Source organism: Vicugna pacos, chromosome 24 (genome assembly GCF_048564905.1).
Source record: "Vicugna pacos chromosome 24, VicPac4, whole genome shotgun sequence".
NCBI classification, from domain to species: Eukaryota; Metazoa; Chordata; class Mammalia; order Artiodactyla; family Camelidae; genus Vicugna; species Vicugna pacos.
In genome coordinates this window covers 19,314,174-19,338,746 of record NC_133010.1, presented here as the reverse complement: position 1 = coordinate 19,338,746, position 24,573 = coordinate 19,314,174, and the positions used below count along the sequence as shown (strand labels likewise).

Genomic DNA, 24,573 nt, shown 5'->3' with positions numbered 1-24,573 from the left:
ATGATAGTCTGAAATAAATTACTGTGTTCCTTCTAAATGTGATTTAAAAAAACAAAACTACATATCACACATCTTTTTTACCTCAATTAAGTTACTGACGTTTACAGACCTGTAATTAAGAAAACAAATTATTTTCCTTCTAAAAATCAGAAATTGTATTTCCTAGTAAAATGCCCAAGGAGACACAAATTACAGCAGGGTTGGCTATTTATCAAAAATGCATCAAAATACAGTGCTCTTGGAGGCGGATGAGGTGAGCGTAAGCCGAGCGCTGTGCTTTTTCTTTGTTTACTGGCTCTGCCAACACCATGTTTGGGTTCGTGGGTTGCTGCTTATCTGAAATCATGTTGACACAGGCATGAATGTTCTGAATTTTTGAAGGATAAGGGTGTGTGTGTGTGTGTGTCTGAGGCTGTTACTGCTGTGCTTGCTGGATTTCTCTTAATGAAGAGCTTTGAGAAGCTGTAAAAATTTCACAACATAGATACTTGATAACAACAGCATGTTTTTCTTGGGAAAAACAAGTGGAGACTCAAAGCAGTTGATACTGTTAATACACTACTGTTGAGCCAAAAAACCACTCTAGAGGGAAAACTCGAGAACTCCTATGAAGACAGTTTTCTAGGCAGTTTCTAGGAAGACCAGAGCTTGGATACATCACTTTAATGTATTGATAACTGAGTTTTTAGAGAGGCTGTCCTCAGCTCTTTATTATGAGCTTTCAATTTTATTCTGTTCCACATTTTAGGAGATTCTAAATTGCTAATACCAACATAAGTTGATGAAGGGATTTCCTCTGAACACTAAAATAGAAAGAATACTTTTTTCTCCCAGAGTCCAAATAGGACACAAGATAAAGATTCTAGCACAGCATCTTCTACATCAAAGGTTCTTCAAGGAGTCTCTCAAATGTCTGTTGATTGATCATTATGCAAAAAGCAGATCAAAGACAAATATTAAAATGAATTATGAAGCTTTGGCATTTTCAAACCCCACACACATGGAGTTTTACTCATTGAAAGCAAGTGTGCTTCTGTCTAAAATCTTACCGCGGTAAAATTCTTCAGCTACGTACAGGAAATAAGTTGTCAACTCATATTTGCATACTGAACATACTTTGATTCTAAGAAACACAAATTATAAGTATAATGTTATTTTCATATAGCATAACTATGTTCAAATGCAATGTACATATCACTGATTTGCGACATCAGCCCCTGCCGGACCTGTCTTCTACACTGCCTACAGAAAGCAGATAAACTACCAGGTCAGAGGCACAGCCTCCCTCAGCCAGGCTGGAAGAACATTCCTCAAGCCTGTTGTACACGGTCCAGATGTTTGTCCAGAAGCACCAACACAGCCAGCAGGTCTCTTCGGGATCCCAGCCTAAGTTTCTCCTGCTGTTGATGGAGCCAAAACAACACTGCAAGTATGCCCCCCACGACACGGTGTATCCGTTAACAGTCATTTACTAAACAAAACCTCCCCCAGACCGCAAATAAACTAATAGTTTTATCAAAAAGACTCTTTAAAAACCATTTTCCTTTATCTGCTTGTTCGAGAGTGAAAGAGCAGAAACAGCCAGAAGTCTATTAAATGTCCTCGCCTGCTCCATTCTAAACCCCAGTGCTAACTGGTTCAATGTTCCAGAATTCGCAGAACAGAACACTTGTAACAAGATGTACTGTTTCTACTCATACCATTTCTGACACCAAATGAGGGTTTTTTCCTCTGCTCTCCTCACACCAACTAGGTGCCCTCCAATTCAACTCAATTTTGACAGGAAATACCTAGAATTAGTGCAGAGCCCACAGGCTTGAGGGCTAAGTCCCACACAACTGCCCCGCCTTCGGATGCTGTCGGCAAGTCCCAGTTATAATGGGTACTTCAGACCAATGGACTGTAAATCTGGGGGTTCTTACAACCCTTTCCTCAGGTTTGATAATTCACTAGAGCAGTTCAGAGAACTCAGGTAAACACTTGACTATTTACAGCGTATCATAAAGCCTTCAATCAGGAACATCCAATGAAAGGGAAGCACAGGGCAAGGTATCAGGGAGGGATGCAGGCTTCCACGCCCCTCCTGGGTGTGCCGCCCCCCCCAGCACCACCATGTGCTCACCCACCCAGCGGCTCTCCCAAACCCATTGTTTAGGGGGCTTTAGGGAGGCTTCATTGTGCAGGTGTGATAGGTTAAGTCACGGACCATTGGTGGTTGAACTCATTCTCTAACCCCTCCTTTTTCCTGTAGGTCCAAACCTCAAATCAGGACTTGGCCTTTCTGGAGACTAGCCCCCATCCTCAAGCTACCGAGGGCCCCAAGAGAAGCCTAATTAGAACAAAAGAGACTGCTTTCATCCACGGAATTCCAAGGGATTTAGGTGTTCTGTATCAGGGATCAGTGACAAAGACCAAATACATATTTCTTACTATAATCACACAAGGTTTATTACTTTTATTGATTTAGTAGAGAGAGGAACAAACCCCATAACTCCCTTCTGTTTGCTTCAATACCCCTCACCTCACTTGGAAAGCTTCCTGGCAGATGAAAACCTTTGCAGCCACGAGAAAATGGTTTAGTTTTTAGGAAGTACTTCTTTCTAGAAGCTTCCTTCAGCTTCCCTTCCCTTCTGGCTCTTGCGAGCCAACTGTCTGTTGATGGGTCACCACGCTAAAACCAGATCAAAAATGAGTACTAAAAATGGATTCGGATGTTCAGGCTTGTTCAAACCCCGAGAACATGGAGTTTCACCCATTTAAAGCCACCCTTGATCCACGGATCAAGACCCCTTTTCTCACCATCGCTGGTCTTCCCATTGGTCACCAGCTCCCCAGGAGGTCAGTCTAGGAAACTGCTATGGACCTTCGGCCAGAGGAAAGTGGAGTTTAGACTCTGCGGGGCCCAGCAAAATTAGGGAGACCTACCTAAGAGGGATGGAGGGGGAGAAAGTGCCCCTACGCTCGAACTGTTCCTGCAAGAACCCCAAAGTCTCCTCCCTTCCTGCTCATCCCCCCCCCATCCTCACATTCACCAAAATGACTCATAGATTCTCACCTAAAAGTGGTTATTTTTTAATTTCATATGACAGAAACTTCTAGAGACACTGGTCATATATTCACACATACATTTTGGGATACGCTTTTCTCAGAGCCTTTGAAATACTTCCAATGACAAGAGTTGACTCTTCTAGGCTCCCAGGCCAACGAGAGTATTATTCTTAGGTTATTGGTTCCCACCTGCAGTGTCGGTGAGAACTGGGAGGAGCTGGAAGCAAAAGACCCCAGAACAGACGGGGGCTTTGAACCTCAGCAGGGCTGGAAGCATTCCAAGAGCAGATGTCACAGTCTCTCCCCTCAAGACCTCTGAAAAAAAGCACCATGAGAAATAAAGCAACTGTGCAGCCAAGGCTGAGTCCTCACACAACTCCAGGGGGCACCGTTCAGGGAGAACAGGATGAGCAGCCTCCTGGTGCTGTGCAGATACAGGCCCCTGAGAACAAGGCAGCTTTTTTCCACAATGTGTGTGTTACCTGAGAGGGCTTCCTAGGAGTAGGGCTGTTTCCTGCCCTGGGCATGAAGCCGCCCCGTGAATCGGAGAGGATGTGGCTGTCGGCACATATGATTTAATTCTGTCCCTCATCCACCCAGAGCCCTCCCTGAGGGCCTCTCCTTGTTCTCTGGAAACAATCCAAGCTTTGGAATGAGGAATTTTGAAGACTGGTTCTGCTGCTTGAGGGCTGTGTGGCCTTCGGTAAGTTACCTGCCCTCTAAGTCCGGGTTTCTCATCAGTCCAGTGGGTTAACTGCACCTAATACTTGCAGTTACTACACTCAGTAAGAGCATTCCCCCTTTCCTGGTAGACTCTGGGCCTCTGTGTGTGGAGTGAGGGTAAGGGAGGGAAATGAGAAGGGCTAAGGTAGGCTGATATGATTTACAAGGGAAAGAACAGAGTTGCCAGAGGAAGAAGAAAAAAATCCATCGGAAAAGGATGAGAAAGGAGAAAGAGGAGAAAAGAGCCACAGTGGGCCGGGCTGGGGGAAGACTTGGGAGAGTGCGGGGGAAAGGAGGAGATTCATGGCTCATGTACGTGAACTATATTTAGAGACAGCTGGGGGACTCCGTGTGATTATTAAATTGTCCTTTAGCATCTTTAGAGATTACTCAGTTGAATAAGCAAACAGTTGTATCAAAGAGGCTATTGAAAACCATTTCCTTCATCGACTTGTCCAAGAATGAAATAAGAACAGAAACACCCAGAAATATATTAAATTAATGTCCCCTCCTTGGCTCCATCCTCACCCCCAGCTATAAACTCCAGCAGGTCAAGTCGTCTAACACAGCATGACAGCCCCAGCCCCCAGTGGGCGTGGCTGCTGGCACAGGGAAGAGGCCAATCTGATGTGTCACTGACTTTATTGTCTTCTGTGGTGTTTCTAGTTTTCGAGCCCAAAGGTTGAGCAAGAATTACAGCCTCCTTTGATTTCATTGTCGTGGGTCATGGGTCCCTTGAGGTGTGATGTGGAGCTGACCACTTTCTGGGAACCTTGGAGATGAACCATAAACCTTCTAGCTCATTTATGTTATTCAAGCTTCCTCAATCCAAAAGAAACCTCATAAAAAGTGAGCGAAACCACTCGTACATTTTAAGACATTTCTTGATCTTTTATACTAGCAGTAATAAAATGGAAAAAGATGCCTTGGAGCAAAGGAAATGTTTTCATTTATACCTGTGGGCAGGTAGTATTCTGCATTGTGAAACTGATGGGTTTTAATATTTGATGCAAGTATCTGAACACACATATTTTTAAAACTTCTTCCTTTTTTCTGTCCTGTAACATTCACTAGTTTTAGTGGTCCCCAAAGTGAAATGGGGTGGTTTTATATAGGACTTATATTTGGAAACAGGGTCAGAAGAATTCATGAAGGCTGAACCATTGGTCGTGTTATTTTTCAGTCTTAGAGACTGTTCCCATCAGACTTCTCTGAGTGATCTTTGTGTAGCCTCATAAAACTGAGAGCCCAATAAAGAAGAAAATCAGTAAACCTTGCTTCCCTCTTACTACGCAACTTCGCACACCCATCTTATTTTTGCTGCAGAATGTTGTAAATCACTTAAGCTCCACCCCCATGAGCAGTACACAGAACTAATTGTATTGTCCCTTTTACTTCTGCCCAGAGGAGATAAAGCAAATAAAGTAAATCAGTTGCCCATGAGACTGACATGCTCCCTATGGGGCTGGAGTTGAATTTGGATTAACAAAGCCCTCAACTCACAGATCTTTCCACATGACGGAGACAGGAGAACAAGAAATCTGATGTATATTCTCTGACTCTGCGCGCACAGAGCACCTATTCCCAACAGTCTTAAAGATTTACTCCAGGATAAGCTGCAAGTACCAACATTCATCAAAATTTCTCCCACTCTGACTCTATTCTCAGGAGAAAATGGGCTGTTGTAAATGTGTGCCCATGGGGCCAAGAGATATTTTCAAAGGAAAGAGAGAGAACCGGCATTCCCACCTGTATTTCAGGGGCAACTTCCACACCACTTAAAAGAAATAATGGTATTCTTTTCCTGAATAGAAAAGAACATTAGCATAGAAAGCCGAAAAACACAAAAAAGAGGAGAGGAAAAATAAAATCACAGAATCCTAAAATCTTTGCTGTAAATCTTTCCAGGCTTCTTCCATGTATGTTATGACTATGGAATATATATACATATATATGATGAAAAGTAAAATGACTCTGTATTTGCTTGATAAGTTGAATTTTTAAATTAACTATATAACATGAATATGTTTCCACTTCATTAAATATTATTTCATATCAGCACTTGAAATGGCGGGATAACGTTATATTGCACGGCAGTGCTATGATGTATTTAACCAATTTAAATTAATTTCAGTTGCTGAACATTAATCCCAATTTTCTGCTATTAAAATCAGTACTTCATGAAGTGTCTTTGTGTATAGGCGTTGGCAAACCTCAAGCAATAAATTCTTTGGCATAAATTAGGGGATATTGCAATGCCAAGTCACAAGCATGCCCATTTCTAAGGTTTTCGACATGCAACTTAAACATCAATTTTCAGTCTTCCCAGTCTTGCCAACATGTGGATTACCTTAACAAAAATACTTTGCCAATTTGATAAAAGAAAAATGTTATTTCAGGGTGGTTTGACTATGAATTCTATGATCACTAATGAGCGTGAACTTTTTTTCCCTTCTGTTTATTAACCATTTATATTTTCTTCTTGTTTTGAGTATTTATATCTTTTCCCTAATTAAAAAAAAAACTTGTCTTTTTCTTACTGACATAGACCTCTTCAGATACTAAAGACAGTAACCCTTTGTTAATATATCGACAGGTTTTTCCTGGCTTTCCATTTGCCTTAATTGTATTTATAATTTTTTTATGTACAGAAATGTTTCATTTTTATGCAGTAGAAACAATCAGTCTTCTCCTTTATGTATTCTGACTTTGGCTGTATAAGCTTAGAAAGCTTTCTCTAGGTCCCACAGACTTCTGTCAACAAATCATAATCACTCACTACCTGGCAATAGCTCTCTCTTTTTTTTTATTGAAGTATAGTTGACTTACAATGTTGTGGTGACAGCTCTTTTACTGTTGGGCAAGTTATAAATAGTAACTGAAGGCAAGTACCAGCTCTTTTGCTTATTTCCCCCTTAAATGTCCTGTATTTAGTAGATCACAATCCATTCACTAAAAACACATTTTAATTGAGTACCTACTACATTCCAGAAATATTAAGTATAGATGAGAGAGACACAGGACACAACTGTTTCTTTGTGAATTCCACCAGCACACTTTGTGTCATTCATACATGTGAACAGTGCAGAGACCAGGGCAGAAAAGCAACAGATACAAATCAAAAGAAAAAAAGTCCCTGTCCCTGGAGAAATTTATAGTTCAGTATACTATTGAGGGATTAAAGAAAGGTTAAGATTTAAGAGAGAGACGGATGAATAACTGTAAAACAGGGAAGAAAGTTTAAGAACCTGGTGAGACAGGGAACAAGTGTTCACACAATGGGAATTAGGAAGGGTCTGTGGAGAAAGTGGCATGTAAGGCAAGCCTTCCAGGTCAAGATGAAGAAGAGAGCATTCTCTTCTTGCCCTCAAAGAGAAAAGGAAGCAGGAACATTAGACCCAGTTTCTCTTTGTAGTATTATTTAAAAAAAAAAAGGTAACCAGCCAAATGTGCTTGTAATCAACCCACAAAGCCTAGAGGCTCACACGGAAGAGTTAGCATTTCTTTATACTGTCTTTTGCATTTACATTCGGCTTGTGAATTTTTTTGGTGTACAATTTTCTTTCTTATGCAGTTAAATCTTCTGGAAGGCATGGCAGACCCAAGGACATCCCAAGGACGGCCGCACCAATATCTATCCCATTACATACAATCACAAGCATGTGACCCTAGCAGGCTTCCTTGAAAGGCGGAGTCCCTGTTCCCTGCTCTTGTCCCTGAGCGGACCTTCATAACTGCCTCAACCAACAGCATGTGGCAGAAGTGCAGCTGCCTGACACCCTAGGCTAAGTCCTGAATGGCGCTCTTAGCTGGCTCTTCTCCCTTGGGACACTTGCTCTCTGAAACCAGCCATCACATTGTGAGCAAGTCCAGGCGACAGGGAGAGACTGGATGCGTGTGTTCTCACCAGCAGCCCAGCTAGATTTCTGGTTAACAGCCAGAGGAGTGAACAAGAAGGAGCTGAGGCTCATGACATGATTTACATCTTGGGATGATCACTGTGGCTTCCGGAGACTTGAGCAGGGAACTACAGGTTAGGAGTGGAAGCAGGGAGCCCAGACAGGAGGCGATAGCAACAATCCAGGACAGAGATGATGCAGTTTGTGTAGGCGAGACGTAATCCTATTTGGGAAATGTTCTGAAGGTGGAGCTGCTGGGATTTGCTGACGGATTGCATGGGAGTTGGGAGAGAAAGAGAGGAGTCACTGACTATGTCTAGATTTTTCACCTCAGCAGTTGGGTCTTAGGAAAGTGATGGTGTCATTTATTGAGATGAGGATACCTGAGGGAAGGGCAGCTTTGCAGGGCAGGGCAGGTCAACAGCTGGATCGAAGGCATGTTCTGAGAGAAGCCTGTTTGACATCCAAGAGGAAAAGCTAACAGTGGGTTAGTGAGTCGAGAGCTCGGAGAGAGGCCTAAGCTGGAGATACTGGCATATAGATGGCGTTCCAGCATCTATACTGCGGCAAGGGAATGACCCCAGAATGTAGCTTAAAATAGCTATTTCACTTACCTCTCAACTTATGGGTTAAAAATTCAGGGCAGGACACAGCAGGAATGTTTAGCCTCCTTCCACAATTTTTGGGCCTCAGCTTAGAGGACTCAAGGGCCAGAGGCAACCTGATAGCGGGAGCTGGAATCACCTGAAAGCATCCTTACTCACAAATCTGGCAGTTGAAGGTGGCTATTCATGGGGACCTCAGCAGGGGCTGTCAACTGGAATACTTAGAGTGGCTTCTCCACGTGGCTTGGGCTTCCCTATAGCATGGCAGCCTTGGGGTAGCTGGACTGCTTACATGGCAGCTCAGGCTCCAAAAGTGAGCATACCGGTGAACAAGGTGGGGGCTGTCTTGTCTTTCCTAACTTAGCCTTGGAAGTCATGCAGTATCGTTCCCACCTCATTCTCTGGGCCACAAGGAGAGTTACAGCCTCCTGGATTCAAGGTGGGATGGGGAGGGGGTGGATAGAGATCCCTTCTCTCAATGGAAAGAGTGTGAAAACCACATCGCAGAAGAGCATATAGGACGGAGACACTGTTGTGGCTGACTCTGGAAAACACAACCTGCTACAGATGATACTGATTTAGGGCCTTGTAGTTGGATGAGATTGCTTCAGAACTGAGTGTAGGAAGAGAGAAGAGGTCTGGACTGAGCCCCAGGCCTCATCGTTTAGAGATTGGGAGGAGGAGCCAGTGGGCAGAAGGAAGCCTGGACCAAATGCCATTTCTTGCAGTGGCTCCCACTTTCTGCAGAAACTCCTTAGCGAACGGGGGTCAGAACATGTTCTTGCATCAAGCTGCAGGTGGAGACCAGAACCAGCCCTTCCCAAGTGGACACGACCTGGAGTCTCAGCTGAGCACAACCCCTCAGCCCCACCAAGATGATCAGTACGTCTGGGTCCTGCAGAAGCTCAATCTTCCATAACACAAGGCGGGGTAGAGATGGGTGGACTTAGACCCCTCCTATGAGGAGGGGAACCCCCAGCCCAGTTAAACCCACACTTTAAGAAAACTTTTTTTGCCTCTTCTTCAAGAGCTAAAGGATCCTCCAATGTACTCAACTCCAAAGAAAATTTAACATCCAAACAGTAGCACCTGGATTTAGATTCAACCTGACTTCAGTTTTCTCTAAGAATAGTGGGTGAAGGTTGCCTGACATCTTGGAGAATTACCTAACCTAAGAGAGTCCACCTCCAGGAAACCAGACTGCCAGAAGTTCCCTAAATGGCAGGTCCCAGGAGGTAATACAAAAGAATTAAGCTCCTCTTCACAAAGTCCCTGCTGTAATAGTTAAAATAAACAGTCCATGTGTTGGAGCTGGAAATTCTGTTATTATACAAATGTCTTGCTGAAATGGGTCTGACCTCTACAGAGATTTATAAAGAACGAGGCACGTGCTGTTCCTTTAATGTTATTTTCGTTCATGCAAATGATGCCCTGTTACACCTGGTAATGCGTAACTACTCAGTTAAAAACAACTACATAGCAATTTGAACCACTCCTGGGTCCCCTCACTGTTTTGTGGTTTTATGCAATTCGTATATTGTATACAGGAAGGCTTGACCTGGAGCAGGCAGCAAGAAATGTGTAATTAAAAACACTTCCCAAGGAAATTACGGTGACAAGTGAAGGCTTAAGGATTTCCGCGGGAGCCCGGAGCTGCAGATATTCATTATAGGTATTTGGGAGGCTCAGCTGCCCCGCTGAAAACCATGTCTAATTGCCGTGCGGAAGGATGCAGGCGTGGGGGACAGCCCGGAGCCAGAAACGGTGTCTATGGCAACACAACGCTCCATTTTTAAACTTTTCATTGCATAAAAAGAAATTGCTTAGGATTTTTACCCCCCCCCCTTTTTTCTTCCTACCAATTTCAGAATTTGTACCAGCAGGGATTACCCTCCAGGTCTAGCATTTCCTGGTAGCTAATGACTAGCTGGGTTAAGTGCCTTTTGCTTTACCTCCAGCGTTATCGGCTCCAGCCGGTCATTAATTACTGCACCAGGGAGCATTTTCCAATCGAATTATTGTTTAACCAAAACAAAAGAAAATGAACCTCTTGTTGCTGTCAACAACAATTATCAACCCTCCCTGAGAGTCTAAATGGGAACAGCGGAGTTTTTACACTGAAAGAGTGCTCCTCTGGGGAGCACTTTCTCCAGATAACAGCCAAGTTGCGCAGAGTCCTGTTTAGGATGGTTCGCTGTGGGCGGGGGGGGGGGGGGAGGATGCTGACCCCAGTCAGGAGACCCAGGAAGCTCATACATGCACCACCCTGGGTCCCCAGTCACTCTCTCTTAGTGTCCATCTAACACCATCACTGTTAGGCCAAAGGCCCCAAATGCTTCTATAGGAGTGTCTAAGGGGAAAAGATTGCTTTCCTACACAAAATGTTATGATAAATCACAGAGAAAAAAATGTGACAATGAGTGTGTATATGTCCATGAATGACTGAAAAATTGTGCTGAACACTGGAATTTGACACAACGTTGTAAAATGATTATAAATCAATAAAAAATATTTTAAAAAAAAGATTGCTTTCCTGAGCAGTGAACAAGTGACTTCTGCATGCTCATAACAACCACACTTCTGAGTACTGACAGCGTGCCCCGGGGCTTACACACACGATTGTGAGTGAACCTCGGAATGTGCCTCCCGCCCCGAGGACAGTACAATCATTATCCCTATTTCACAGATGTGGAAACTAAGACCCAGAGAGGTGAACTCGGCCAAGATCCACAACAGCCTGGTGAACAGCAGAGCCCCATACTCGGTTTCTAGTCTTTCCATCAGCATCTCAGCTCTTTGTTTTTAAAATTTATTTGTGCTAAAATACACATAACATAAAATCTACCATTTTAACCACTTAAAAATATTTTTAAATTTTATTTTTAAATTTCTTTTGGGGGATAGGTAATTAGGTTTGCTTTTTTATTTTTCAGAGGAGGTACTGGGGATTGAACCCATGGCCTCATGCATGCTAAGCATGCACTCTACCACTTGAGCTACACCCTCCCCCCTGCCACCTTAAGTGTGCAGTACAGTGGCATTAAGTATATTCACACTACTGTGCAGCCATCACCAGCATCCATCTCTAGAGCTCTTCCCTCTTGCAAAACTGAAACTCTACCCATTAAACAATAATTCCCCATTCCCCTCTCCCCAGCCCCCAGCAACCACCATTCCACTTTCCATCTCTCTGAATCTGACTACTCTAGACAGTGGAATCAGACGGTATCTCTCTTTTTGTGACTGACTTATATCACTTAGCCGTGATGTCTTCAAGTTTTATCCATGTTGTAGCAGGTGTCAGAATTGCCTAACTTTCTAAAGCTGAATAATGTTCCATTATATATATACAACACATGTTCTTTTTGTCCATCAACTCACGGGAGGACACTTAGGTTGCCTCCCCTTTTGGCTCTTGTGAATATGCTGCTGTGTTTAATTCTTAACGGCTAAGATACACTGAGACTTGGAGATTGTTAAAGGAGGGCACACAGCCGTGGGCTGTCTGACACGCCCCAACCTGGGTGGATCTGCCAAGTACCATGTGGCCCATCAGCCCACTGGAGAAGGTGCCATCTCACTGGCAGAGGAGAGTGATGCTCAAAGCCAAAACCTCCTGCAGGTCGGCCAGTTAGACAGCCACAGCTCTACACTGGCACACCTGATGAGAAACTCAGGTATTTGATGCCAGTGTGTCTCTCTGAGCCTTAGGTTCTGGGAAACAAGGTTCTTTGCATCCAAACTGCTCAGTCCAGACTTGATTGCGGGATTGCCCAGCTAGACCGAACGTGTCCTGGGATTCCACCGACTCATCTGCCAACGCCTGCCGGCTTCTCCACCCGGTGGTTCTGAGTGTCACTGGGTATGAGCCGTGTTCCCTCCCGAGGTTACCACCACCCCAGGGTTTTTGGAAATGTGAGGTGGCACTTCTGATGGTCAGAATGATCTGTCTGGGGGACACTACTGACATTGAACATGTGGGACCAGGGACACACAGCGTCCTGCCATGTGTGAGGCAGTCGCCCACCACAAGGAATCGTCCTGTATCCTGAATCACTTCCAAACATCTCATTAAAACGTATCTTGAAATAAAAAAACCTCATTATAATTATCTGGGCCTAAAACCTAATTATGTTTTACAAATGAACACAAAGTAATCTTGCATGGTTTTCACCTGCACCAGATTTTCCAGGAATGCAACTATTGAGTAAATTGAGGGAGACTGTATTTTTTTACACTTGGAACTTTACCTAGAGTTGTTCACCATTTTGGAAAATCATGGCAATCTCAATCCTAGTATTTGAGTTGCAAAAAAAAAATGTACAACTTTATCAGCTGCATTTAAATTGCCACATTCAAGAGTCTACTTTAAGGGCAATCCTAACCCCTCACAGAAGGGGTCTATGTCCCCCACTTTCTCCACCCAACCTGTGTTAAATCTTCTAGTGCAGTCCTGTTCCAGTATTTATATATTGAAATATACATCTTTTTTAAAATAAATTTCTCTTATTTTATTTCTTCTTTTACATCCAAAGAATGATTATTATATTTATTTTTAAACATGACATGTGCTGGTTGATTATGTTAGACTACAAATCCTCGTGCAAAACTCTTGGGGCCAAATGTGTTTCAAAATTCAGAATTTTCCAGATTTTAGACAAGTAGTATGGTACACCTACAGTATGTTATGTAACCCCTCTGCGGGGTCTAGAACAGCAGCCTATAATCAAGCACACATATTTCTACAGCAAAACATATAAACAGTACATAGAGTGGGATGAATTAAGTCTACGTATAGCTTCAGATCAGCTCAGGGCAGGTTTTGCTGACAAAACACCAAAAAAAACAACTTTGGCTTTTCAAAGTATTTTGGATTCTGGATAAGTTATCGGGGCCTTCTATTACCTGTGGCTCTCGGTGAAGACAATACAATGAATGGGGCAGTTTAAGAACGAGGCACTAGGTTGTTGCACCAAAGCCATCACACGCAATGTCCCCGAGGTAACTGACTGCACCTGATGACTGCCCCAAGCAGGGCGGGTAGGTGTTCTGTGAGCTCAGCACTGCTGGCATTCCAGGCTCCTCTCCCTCACTCTCTGCCCAAAGGTAGGCTGTTCTCTTTGTCTGAAATCCCACTTTATCCCCTTGTCCTCCAGGTGAGGGATTCCTTCTCAAAGCCCCAGGTTAAATGTCACCTATTTATAGGACTTCCTGGAAACTTCCCAACAGCATCTGTCACTCCCTCCGGCGAGATTCCTGTAACTCTTGGTGTATTCATTCATTCCAGAAACATATTTTTTGAGTGCTTCCTATGCGCAAGGGACTGGGCTAGGCTGAAGAATATGGACCCTATATGACCTTGGATTTCATGGGATGTCTCCGAAGGCCCTGCTCAGGGCGTAAGACACTCATCGGACCCTTGTCCTTGCCACTGGAGCGAAGGTCCCCTCCCAGAACAGTTCTGTTCCCACAGAGACAGAAACTAACATTTGTAGGGCAGCTACTTGATGTGCCAAACACTCTGCAAAGTTCTCTTCTCTTCAGAAAGGGGCTACTTCCTGGTGTGCCCAGGAGACAAAGTCCCAGGATAAATGTGCTGCGTCGTTCTAGAATTTTAATTGCATTGAAAGATTTGGAAGGGAAAGTTAATTAGTGTAAGGTAAGTAATTGAAAACATTATTTTTACATTAACTCAATTGTGGATATATTATAGAGCAGAATGCTAAATTAACACACATTGTTCTTAATTTATTATTTGAAGAAGTAATATATATTCATGAAGCAAAATTTGAAAGGTATGAGAGTCTAGAATGAAAATATACCCCTCTCTTCTCCAAGCACCCGGCTTCACTCCCAGGAGGCAGCCACTATTTCCAGATTCTTGGGATTCCTCCCAGAAATCATCTATACATAGTACAAGCTAAGTACCTACGTATGTGGAATTTTTGTTTTTTGGTATATATTATGAGCACAAAATACACAATGCCCCTCAGCTTGCTTTTTTCAGATAACGCTACATCTTGGAGACCTTTTCGTAAATGTTCATAAACAGTTACTTCATTCTTTGGCGGGAGGGTGGAGCTCAGCGGTAGAGTACACGTCTAGCACGCGTGAGGTCCTGAGTTCAATCCCGAGTACCTCCATTAAAAATAAATAAATAAACCTAACTAGCACCCCCTAAAAGTTACTTCATTTTTTTTGAATAGCTGCACCATTTTTCTTTGTATGGATGTGCCAGAATTTGTTAACCAGCCCCGGGGTGGTTATTTTCAATACTTTCCTATTACAAACAACACTACAACAAACATAACCCTGAATACTCTCCATTTGTACATGTGTGAGTGTATCTGCAGGAAAAATTCCTGGAAGTGGGTCACATGGAACAGCACACAGCCCACTTGCCCTCTGAAGAGCTCTCCCAGTCCACACTGCATCAGGGTCTCTGCTCCCCGATCCCTCAGCCAACGCACCACAGATAATAACGTGTCCTCAAACTTTCTGACCTTGGCCAGTCTGGTAGGTGAAAACTTGTATCTCATTAGAGTTTTTATTTGCTTTTCTTAAATTATGAAGGACACTGCATATCTTTTTTTTTTAAATGTTCAAGACCCATTTGTATTTTGTATTCTGAGAACTATTTCTTCAAATCATTTGTCCCTTTTTCTACGGAATTGTTGACTTTGTTTCTTATCAATATTTAAGATTTCTTTAAGTATGAAGGAAGGGTCCTTTCTGAGATGTGAATTGCAAATATTTCCCTCTAGTACGTTTGTCTTTTGATTAGTTTGGTTCCTTCCCTTCACCGCCCCTTCCCCTTTGGTCATTTGTTTTATACACACACACACACACACACACACTCACACACACACAAGCTGAATTTACCTTTGCTTTCATAGCTTCTGGGCTTTATGCCGCATTTAGAAAGGCTTCTCCCCTGTCTGGGATGATTTAAAAAATATTCTCTCACTGATTCATTCCACCAACAATAGATTAAGTTCTCTCTGCCAAGCTCTGGTTTAGGTGCTGGAGTTGCAGTGCTGAACTTAGCATATCATGAATACATGTTCTGGGTTCTTTTGCTAAAGTCTTTAGCACTTGTCCTAACTACCTTGATGATTTCATTTTTTTTGCATTTAAATCTTTCTTCCATCAGGAATTTAACCCAATGTAAACTGTAAGGGATCTTTTTATTTTTTCCCAACTGGCAACCCAGTCAATTCCAACATCACTGACTAAGTAATTTCTTATCTTTACTAGTTTGAGATGTCAGTTTTATCATATGCTGAATTCCCATAGCCCAACGCTAAAAAGAAGACCTCAAATAAACGTCCTGCTTCAGGCTTCACCAACAGACCCTTCAGGCTGTTGGTCTACTCATTTTTGTCTTTAGGAGCACTTGGTGACAAGTCTGAGTATCACTGACATCTTTTTATCTTCTTTAGTCTTCACAAGAGTAACCCCCAAGGTAGAGAGTATATCTCCATTTTCCAAGCAAGGAAATTAGGCCTACAGAAGTTAAGAAGGTGCCCCAATAGGCTAGATCTTATTTATCTGCCCCACACCTCCCTTCTCCTGGGAATTGCCAGCTGTCCCCCACACCATCCGTCTGCCTCTGGGAGTGAATGCCTGTTAGTCAAGATGAGAGGTCCAGGGCCTGCCCTGCACAAGCCCTGCCAATCAGTCTTTCTTGGTCAATTTGAAATGGAAACCCAGAGGGTCCAGGCTCTGTAGGTTATAAAGGTGGGAATCTGGCAGGCCCACATTTCTTGCCCAATGGACTAGAGGAGCAGAGTCTGCAGAGGGAGATGATGGAGGCTGAACCAGGCACTGGAGAAGGCTGAGAGCGAGAAAAGGCAGGCCCCCAGGCGTTCACATCCACGGTCCTCCGTGTGCCCGGGCTCCAGCTGTATTCCTGTTTCTGTCCCTTGAGATCTTCCTGTTTCTTTGGATAAATTCTCCTCAGGCTGCTTTGACTTGGGCTTCTGTCACCTGCAATCAAAGGGATCCTAGAAGATGGCCGAAACGAGCCTGGTCCTGGAATAGTTTGTTTCCAACACCTTCTCTCCAGTACATCACAAAAAGGGCCCAGAATGCTGTTTCAGCTCTGAAACTGTGTCTCCGAGGGCAAATGAGTGTGTGACTATGGCCAGTGTGGAAGGCTTCAGAGACCAGTGTCCTCAGCCATCCACCACGTGAGCCCATCTGTAACTATACCGGGGGATGGTGACGGTACAAACACAAAGCCACCTTCTCTTTCCACCTGATCAAGCTGTGTTTTAGAAAAATGAGACCTTCCTACTTTCCACTGGGCCACTGTGTGACAGTGCAGGAGAGAAACTCATGCCATAATTTAGCCAGAGTCTTACGCTCTCATCTGCTCCCCTCTCCCTGGGGTACTTTTGATTCTTTCGGGAATTATAGCTGCCCCCCCAGGTTGGAAACCTGGAAGCCAGTTTCTCCTCAATGCCTCTCACCCTTGACCCTTCTTTTCCATTCTCACTGCCAATTCCAAGTGTTACTGCCTCGGGCTCAAATTGTTGTAATAGAGTTCTAACATTATTGTCCCGTGCCTTTGATGGCCTGAAATGCCCTATGTCACATGTACACTAGAGTCCAAGTTCAAATATCACCTCCTCTGGGGGCCTCTCTGACCCCGAGGATTCAGCCGCTCCCTGCTGGCACAGACCTCCACCCTAAGATGTCACAGAGGGAACAGTGTGAGCAGAGGCACAAACCCATGCTCAACTTTTCTGAGCCTCTGTCTCTTTATCTGTCAGACAGGATAAACAGCAGGGCTGTGGTGAGAATTCAATCAAACTAGTAGGTCGGAATGACCGTTTCAGGGCCTAAACATAAAGGGGAGCCCACCTTGTTCCCTTTGCTCTCTTTCCCCAGGTTTCTCAGCAGACTGTTAACTTTCTGAAGCCTGGGACCTTGCCTCACTGGCTGCCTTGCAGAGAGCATGGCATAAAGCAGAGGCTCGATGCACACTGCATGAATGAAAAATAAAGGAAGACAAAGGAAAAACCCTCTCCGCTCTTAAGTCTCCCTGTTCAACCCCATGTGCACATTTGCCAAAGTAACACTCCTTTGGTTTGGCTTTCAACACACGTGTCACTTCTTGTTTAAAAATCACCTCTGGCTCTCTAGGACCCATAGGTTCAAATTCCTTCTTTTAAGATTCAGGGCCCTCGTGATCCGGCTCTAAATTCTGTTTTTTCAACTTTCTCTCCCCTTATTCCCTGCTACAGCCCTTTTAATGTAGCTGTTCTGGGAGGTCTATTCATAGCCAGCCACTTTCAAAAAGTCCTTTCCTTTCTTATCCCTGTCTTTGCACCTTCATTCATGCTTGGTTTCCTTACTAGAAGGCATTTCCTTCTCGCTGCCTCCTACCCAGCTGTGGCAGAGACGGCCAGCTGCTTCCTAATATCCCTAAAGAAATTGAAAAAAAAAATCCCCTATAATTCCACCGTTTAACATTTGGTTATATTTTCTTCCAAGCTTTATTTCTATGCATTTAAAAATATTTTAAAAATTATTCATTGGGAAGCAGTGTCTATAATGCCACACACTTATTTCTATTTATATAAGCAAAAACCAGCAAATAAAAGTCACCATAATCCTACTGTCCTGTGCAGTGATTTAACTTTCTGGCCATAGGTACTTAAGACGCACATATTAGTGTTTAAAACAATTCCATTCATTTCTTCTCAAAGTTGAGATACTGTGATCTATCTAATTTCTATTCTGCTGCATTTGGCAAGCATTGCTCCAAAAAACATTTTTCATATCATTTCAGAAAGCTTGGTAAAGAAAATTAAAAAAAAATAGAAGCACAATATCCCATTGTTTGAGAAAACCATAATTTTCTGAGTTTTTCCATTGCTCCACATTCAGGGATTTTTTTTTTCAAGCTTCCTTTATTTTAAACAATGTTACAATGAATATTTTTTTGTGCATAAATGTTTGAACTTGTTTCTCACTAGCTCCTTCGGATTATCACACTAAACTATATTTCTTGAGTGCTCACTGTATACCAAGCGTTAACTGAACTGTTACTGTATTGAATCCTCATAACGATGCTATAAGGTCGATATTATCATTCCCATTTCACAGATGACCTAACTGGAAGCACAAGTAAGCGGGGTAACGTGGGGCCGAAATTTAACCCGGCCAGTCTAACTAACTCCCAAGCCCACGCTCTCAATCATGAACTCTTTAAGGCTCTTGATACATTTGCCAAATGAAACTTTCTAGGAAGGAAAGTTCTAATCTACGCCAGCAGTGTAAGAGTGTCCATCACTCTTATTTCTCCTTTTTTCAAGTGATTGGTAGGCACATGCATTTCACTTTCTGTGAGCTGTCTCTTCACGTAGTTTGCCCATCGGTGAATGTTATCACGGACCACTGATTATCCCGGCTGAACTTCCCAGGGGCAGGCAAAGTGATGTTTCCCCCGGAATCTAGCCACGTTTATCCCTCTCAGATGTGAGAGTAACCTGAACAAACGCAAACGCTATAAATAATGCTTTTATTCCTGGGAGACACAGAGCCTTCTAGTCCCGCCAATTTATGCACACTCTAGAGGGCCCTTCACTGGAAGCCAGTGTGTGCCGGCCATGTGTGAGCTGCATGTTCAGGAGCTATAATTACATAAGAGTAAGAAGTGTTTTTTTTCCTTTGTACATGAGCTGGTATTATTCATGAATACCAGTATAATTTCCAAAAAAAAAAAGGGTTAATTTCAAGGAAAATAAAATCAAGAGTTTGCTATAATTCACATATAAAAGTAACACAACAAAGAAAATTGACTGATTTTCTTTAAAACACCAATTTCATAAAAATTCTGCAGGTGGATTTTGGGTGGCATTATGGGCATGAATCATCTCCTTTTGGAAGACTGAAGACCTCCCATGGAAGCACCTGAAATGTATTTTCTTAACACAGTTCTGATGCCAGGTTTCTTCCAGGACAGTTCACGCCTTCGGCAGTGGAACGGGATGGCCAATCGGCAGCGTGCTCCCCTGGGGCTCCTTGTGTAATGACATCAGCCACCATTCACAAGCACCCGCCACGTGTTACACACTTAGGAGGTGCACACACGCCTTGGTTCTAATCTGCACAATAACGATGCGAGGTAGACAGGATTTGCTCCAGCCTTGAGAGGAAGAAGCCGAGGCCCAGAGGTCACAGGTTAGTGGGAGAGTTGGGAATCTGAAAACGCAAACCTGGGCCCATTGGCTGCCCCACTCTCAGGAGGGCTTGTGGGCCGGACCATTCATTATGAATGGTTATCCCTCTCTGCAACTGGCTGGGCCACATCCACGGGAGAGCTCTGAGGGGCCAGGGGAAAATTCGAAGAATAAATGCATGTGCAGTGCTGTTTTGGATTTCCTACTCTAAAAACACTCTGAAGGTGACGAAGGGTTACTGGCACGTCTCCCCAGATTGACGACAGATCTCAGTCCATTCTTGCCTTGAGCTGTTGTCTTTGGTAAATTAGTAACTCATGCTTACATGACTGTATATACAGTCCAGCGGACACGCCCTATTGTCTAGTTTTCTCAGCTTCTCATACGAATTGTAAAAGTCTGAAGGCCTCACATCGTACTAGGCAGGTACTGTGGTACAAGATCCTTTTTACTCTTTCCTCCACATAGGGTGAGGGTTAGGAGACAAAATGATCCTGTTTGGGTCCTAGATGAACAAGGTCAGGGGCTGCTGGTGCCAACCCCCGAGGGACGGGTAGTCCCTCGGACAGGAGAAGGAGACCTGGAGAGTGGGACCGTGGCCAGGAGCAGGAGTGCCATTTCCCCAGGGCATCTTCTCCTGTGTAGGGACAGGAGAGTATCCTAGGTGCTGGGGACAAAGGTTGAGACAGCCCCTACCCTAGGTGGTATGCTGGGGTTTGGTTGAACCCTGTGCATACAGCTGTTTCTCTCTCTTTAAAAAAATACTTGACGTATTTGAGTGAAAATATTACCATGACTTCCTCTGCTATTAGCTGGAGGGCTCCAGGATGGGATTATAACCTGTTCTTGTTCACAGGACCTAAGCCAGAACCTAGTGTGAGATTGGCATTTAGGAAATATTGAGATGAGGAACACAAGTAAGTCACATTCTACAAGTCACATTCTGCAATCGGTGGCTGTTTATTACTTACTGAGTTTATTTCTTCATTCAAAAGCCCTGAGCTTCTAGTTAAGTTCTATTTAAATGTTGTATTTAGTCTCAGATGTCTTGGAGAAATTAAGTATGGAAATTAAGGTATCTTTGCCAAATTGTAAAGGGAGAAACAATAACGCCCCTCCCCCATCAATTTCTATCCCCTCCTCCCAGGACAAAGAAGTGATCCAGAGTCCCCATGGGGAAGGTGAATTTCAAGAGTTGGGGCCTTAACGACTGCCTCTTGGACAGTCTCCATTTCCAATCTTGGAAAATGTAACTTTCATTTGATTAAGGAAAGTAGCAGGTTTCTCACCAACCCTATGCCTATATTTTATGCCTATAAAAAGCAGGCAGCAGCCTGCACTTTTACGGAACATGCAGTAAAATCATCTGTTCTGAACTGGAGCTGACATCCGAAGTGTCTCATGGTCCTGCCTGCCTGGCAGGACTAGTGAAAACTATAAAAACCTAGAACTTAAAACATCCTGGCCTTTGTTAGGGGCACCTTCTATATTTTGCATTTTTTCCAGTAATAGCTACCTACCTGAGACCCTCTGCTAGTTACAGCATTATACTGTCACTAATCCTCACAACTCTGCAGGGTGAAATATTACTAAACCTACCTTTGCTTATGAGGCAACCAATGCCAACATTTTGTGATTTTTCTAAGCAGGAGTCCCCAAAGGTCATAAGCCTGTAAGGGCCTCGCTGGCATCAGAATCCCTTGTTAATACCACTTAGGTGGCTTCTTTAATGAGTGATATCCACTGTCATCTCTAAGCTAATTTTCAGACTTCTTGGTCTGCTGAATTTTTTTTTTTAAAGGGCCAGTGATTACTTGTAGGTTCTTTCTCTTTCTTTCATTTTTAAATTGACTCCCATATGTGTCAATCAAAGCAGTTCATGCATGCAATTAAAGTGTTCAGAATGGGCTTTTGGAAGGAGCAGTATGGAAGTAAACGGAAAAAAACCAAACCCTGGCAAACCAGTAAGAGTTACACTACAAGTTCTAGTCCTCTGTGCCTGCAATCCATAAGGAATTTGCAGAATTTCCTCTTCCTAAACCATCCTCCTCCTTTTTTCCTTTATTTCCCAAGTCAACTGAAATCCTGGCTCTTGCCTGAGGACTCCCCTCAGATAAAAAGCTTCTTTTTCACACTATGATAACTTATATAGTCCCAGTCAATTGCTCATTTGATCACTTAATCAGAGTCTGCCTCACATTTTTACTTAAGTATGTCCTGAGCTTCTGGTAGTCCCTACTTTCAGTGTCAAGGGCACAAGGGCCTTTAAAAGCTACATTTCTTTGTCTACCTTTTGTAGCAAATGGTGCTGTGCACATAGAAGTTGCCCAATAATACTTGATTCATATATAAATAGGTGAAAAATAAGTGAATTTGGAAAAATTCAGGGGATAAGTAGATTAGGATAATATAAAGAACAGATCTTTAAAAAAGTACTTTAAAGTTTTATAAAATGTTTCTCAAGCAATCTCATTGGTACCTCAGAATAACCCAGAGGAAATTGGCTTAGAGAGGTTAAGAGACTTGCTCTTGAAACCCAGATCCCCTTCCTCCAAAGCTTGTTTTATTTCCATTATAGCTGGCTCTCAAATGTGAATATGAGATTAAATGCGGAGATGGCCCCCGTCATAAAACATCCTCCCCAGCAGAGGGCACTATAATATGTATGGGTCTTAAGAGTAAATTTGCTTATTGGCCCAGGTAGTGACCTTGGGCAAATTATTTAATTTTTCTGAGCCTCATCTGGAAACTATTGAAGATAATGACCCCCTCCCCAACTCCCTTGCAGAGTGGTCATAAGGATTAGAAATATTCTGTGGCTAGCACACAGTAGGTGAACTACATCTCTCCTGATCCCCATAAAAGCAGTTTGGAGGTTAAATCAATATTAATTCTTGTTTGATGCTTTAATAAATATTTGAAATTATTTTGGATATTTAACTCTTAAAATAGCCTAAGGGATGCATCAAATGGGCAAAGAAATGAATATTGATGAAAAAATTTTAATACCCAGTGCTGGCAAGAGTGAGGAAGCAGATTAGGACAACTTTTCTGGATTAAGAACATGATATGCTGTTCGCCCCAGCATCTATTTAACCCAATAAAATAATATTGGATGGCTGAAAAACAAAGGATGTCATAATTACTCTTTATAACAGCAAAAGAGGAAACAACCTAAATGTTCAATGTAGAGCACAGGCTTAATAATGACAGTTTCTCCAACAAACTGAACACCATGCATCAGAATGATGCTATAGAAGAACATTCTAAGTGGAAAGATAACCACAACACAGCAAGCAAAATTCACAAGACACAAACAGCCTGCTTTCACTTTTGTTTAAAAATACACATAGGACAGAAACCAAAATTGTATTAGTTATTTCCATAGGAGATGAGATTATTAGTGAAGCTTTTTTCCCCCTACTTCTCTTTGCTTATCTTATTCTCGAAACATTCTGCAATTAACATGTATCCCTATTGTGATTAAAAAAAAGTGTTTTCTTTCACAAGTGCAGAGTTGTTGTTTTATTTAACACTGCCTGCCAGCACAACCAGGCCAGCGGTCAGGTAAATTAAGTTAGTTGTAATAAAGCAGCTTGGAAGTTTCAAGTAGTTAATTAAACAGAATAATTAAAATCCTAATGAAATTACACAGAGCTGGTCATTTAGCTGCTGTAAGGCTGCTATAAATACATACTAGGTTCCACTTTTTCAAAAGGCCTAAAAATGGCATAAAATAAAAAATGAACAATTGTCCCTGTAAAGGGCCATGTGCCACGTTTGTCCTAAGCAACTGTAACCTGAACTCACCCATATCTCATCCTCCAGGCTGGCTGCATGTCTCTGGAAGGGTGTATTTGCTCTACATTACTCAATTTACTTTTCTGAACTCGAAATGGAGTGGAATTTCAATGGAGAATTACCCATTAGCAACAAGGCTAAATTTAAACCTTCAGTTAAATTAATCCCTTGATCTTAAACACATTGCTTCTCCCTCAGAAAAGTGTAGAGAGGTTTCTTAGATGTCAGAGTGCAATTCAGTGTGACAACTGTTCCTGCTGCATTTGGTAAGTCACCCAAACCGCACAGGGAAACCCGAGTTCCTTTTCAGATCGCTACTGGTACCCAATTCCATCCCCCAGACAGGCATTTGTTGGGGGTAGGGCCGGAGTACAGCACCGGAGACTCCTCGAAGAACCAAAATTTCAACTCTTTAAGAACCATCAAGTTCTTGGACAGGTCTTGATAGAAGACATGGTAGATGCCAAATGGATATTTATGAAATAAATGACAGAAAGTGTGCATATTGTTTCCAGTTTACATGGGAGAAAAAGAGAACATAACCCACAAAAATTTGAAAGGTGACAAGCGGAAAAGGGTGTGAGGCCATCTTAGCTTACCTCTCTGTCTTCAGGGAAAACGGAGCACGTTTCTGGGACAAAGTAAAAATTCATATTGGCCTTTGCTAAGAGATGTAAAGCGACAGCACCATCAAACGGAGGTGAGTGAGTTAGTCTGGCGGTAGGGATGACGTTTGCCCGCCTGGGGTCTTATGCACACCGGGGTGGGCATTTATGTCTGGGGCTGCATCCTCAGCCTGTAAATGAATGAGACACAAACTCAACGGTTAGAGGCAGCTTCAAGGTAGGACTGTCCACAGAAGGGGTGTGTTCCTAACCGTGTGTAACTATTTATAAGGACGTATTTCTCGGGGGCAAACGGCAGCTCGGAGTCCAGTTAACTCATTCGCAGGTCAAATCTGCGTCGCTCTAATTGTCCTGCAGACCCACAACTCTCCCAAGACCACATCCTCATTCCGTGACTCACGGGGTTCTGCTCGCGCCCCCAGTCCCAGTCCTAGCGCGGCGGGGAAACGTGCTCGCTTTCCTCACCTGGGCGCGCGCCCTGGGAGCCACCAACTCGCCCCGCAGGAAGCTCAGACTACCTTGACCGCCCGGCGGATCCCTAGCCCCGCCACCCGCTCGGCTTTCCCTTCCTCCTCCTCTTCCTCCTCCTCCGGCCCCCCCGCCTCCCGCCGCCTGCCTCCGCGGTCGCCGCCTGCGGCTTTGTTTTCCTCCCAGGTTTCATTCCCCACACGTGATACTG

The 24,573-nt window shown here is 43.3% G+C and overlaps 1 protein-coding gene across 8 annotated transcripts in view; it reads right to left on the bottom strand.

The window, feature by feature from the left end:
* The window catches only part of LOC140689011 (uncharacterized), an 81,870-nt gene that overhangs the window by 55,630 nt on the left and 1,667 nt on the right, over positions 1-24,573 (bottom strand). For all 8 annotated transcript variants that reach the window (XR_012063865.1, XR_012063866.1, XR_012063867.1 and 5 more), the window contains exon 2: positions 23,868-24,064. Coding sequence is in view for 2 of the 8 variants with exons in the window: in XM_072949116.1 (XP_072805217.1) it covers positions 23,868-23,921 (54 nt within the window). In the remaining 6 variants the exon portion in view is untranslated. The remainder of the gene's footprint in view (positions 1-23,867; positions 24,065-24,573) is intronic.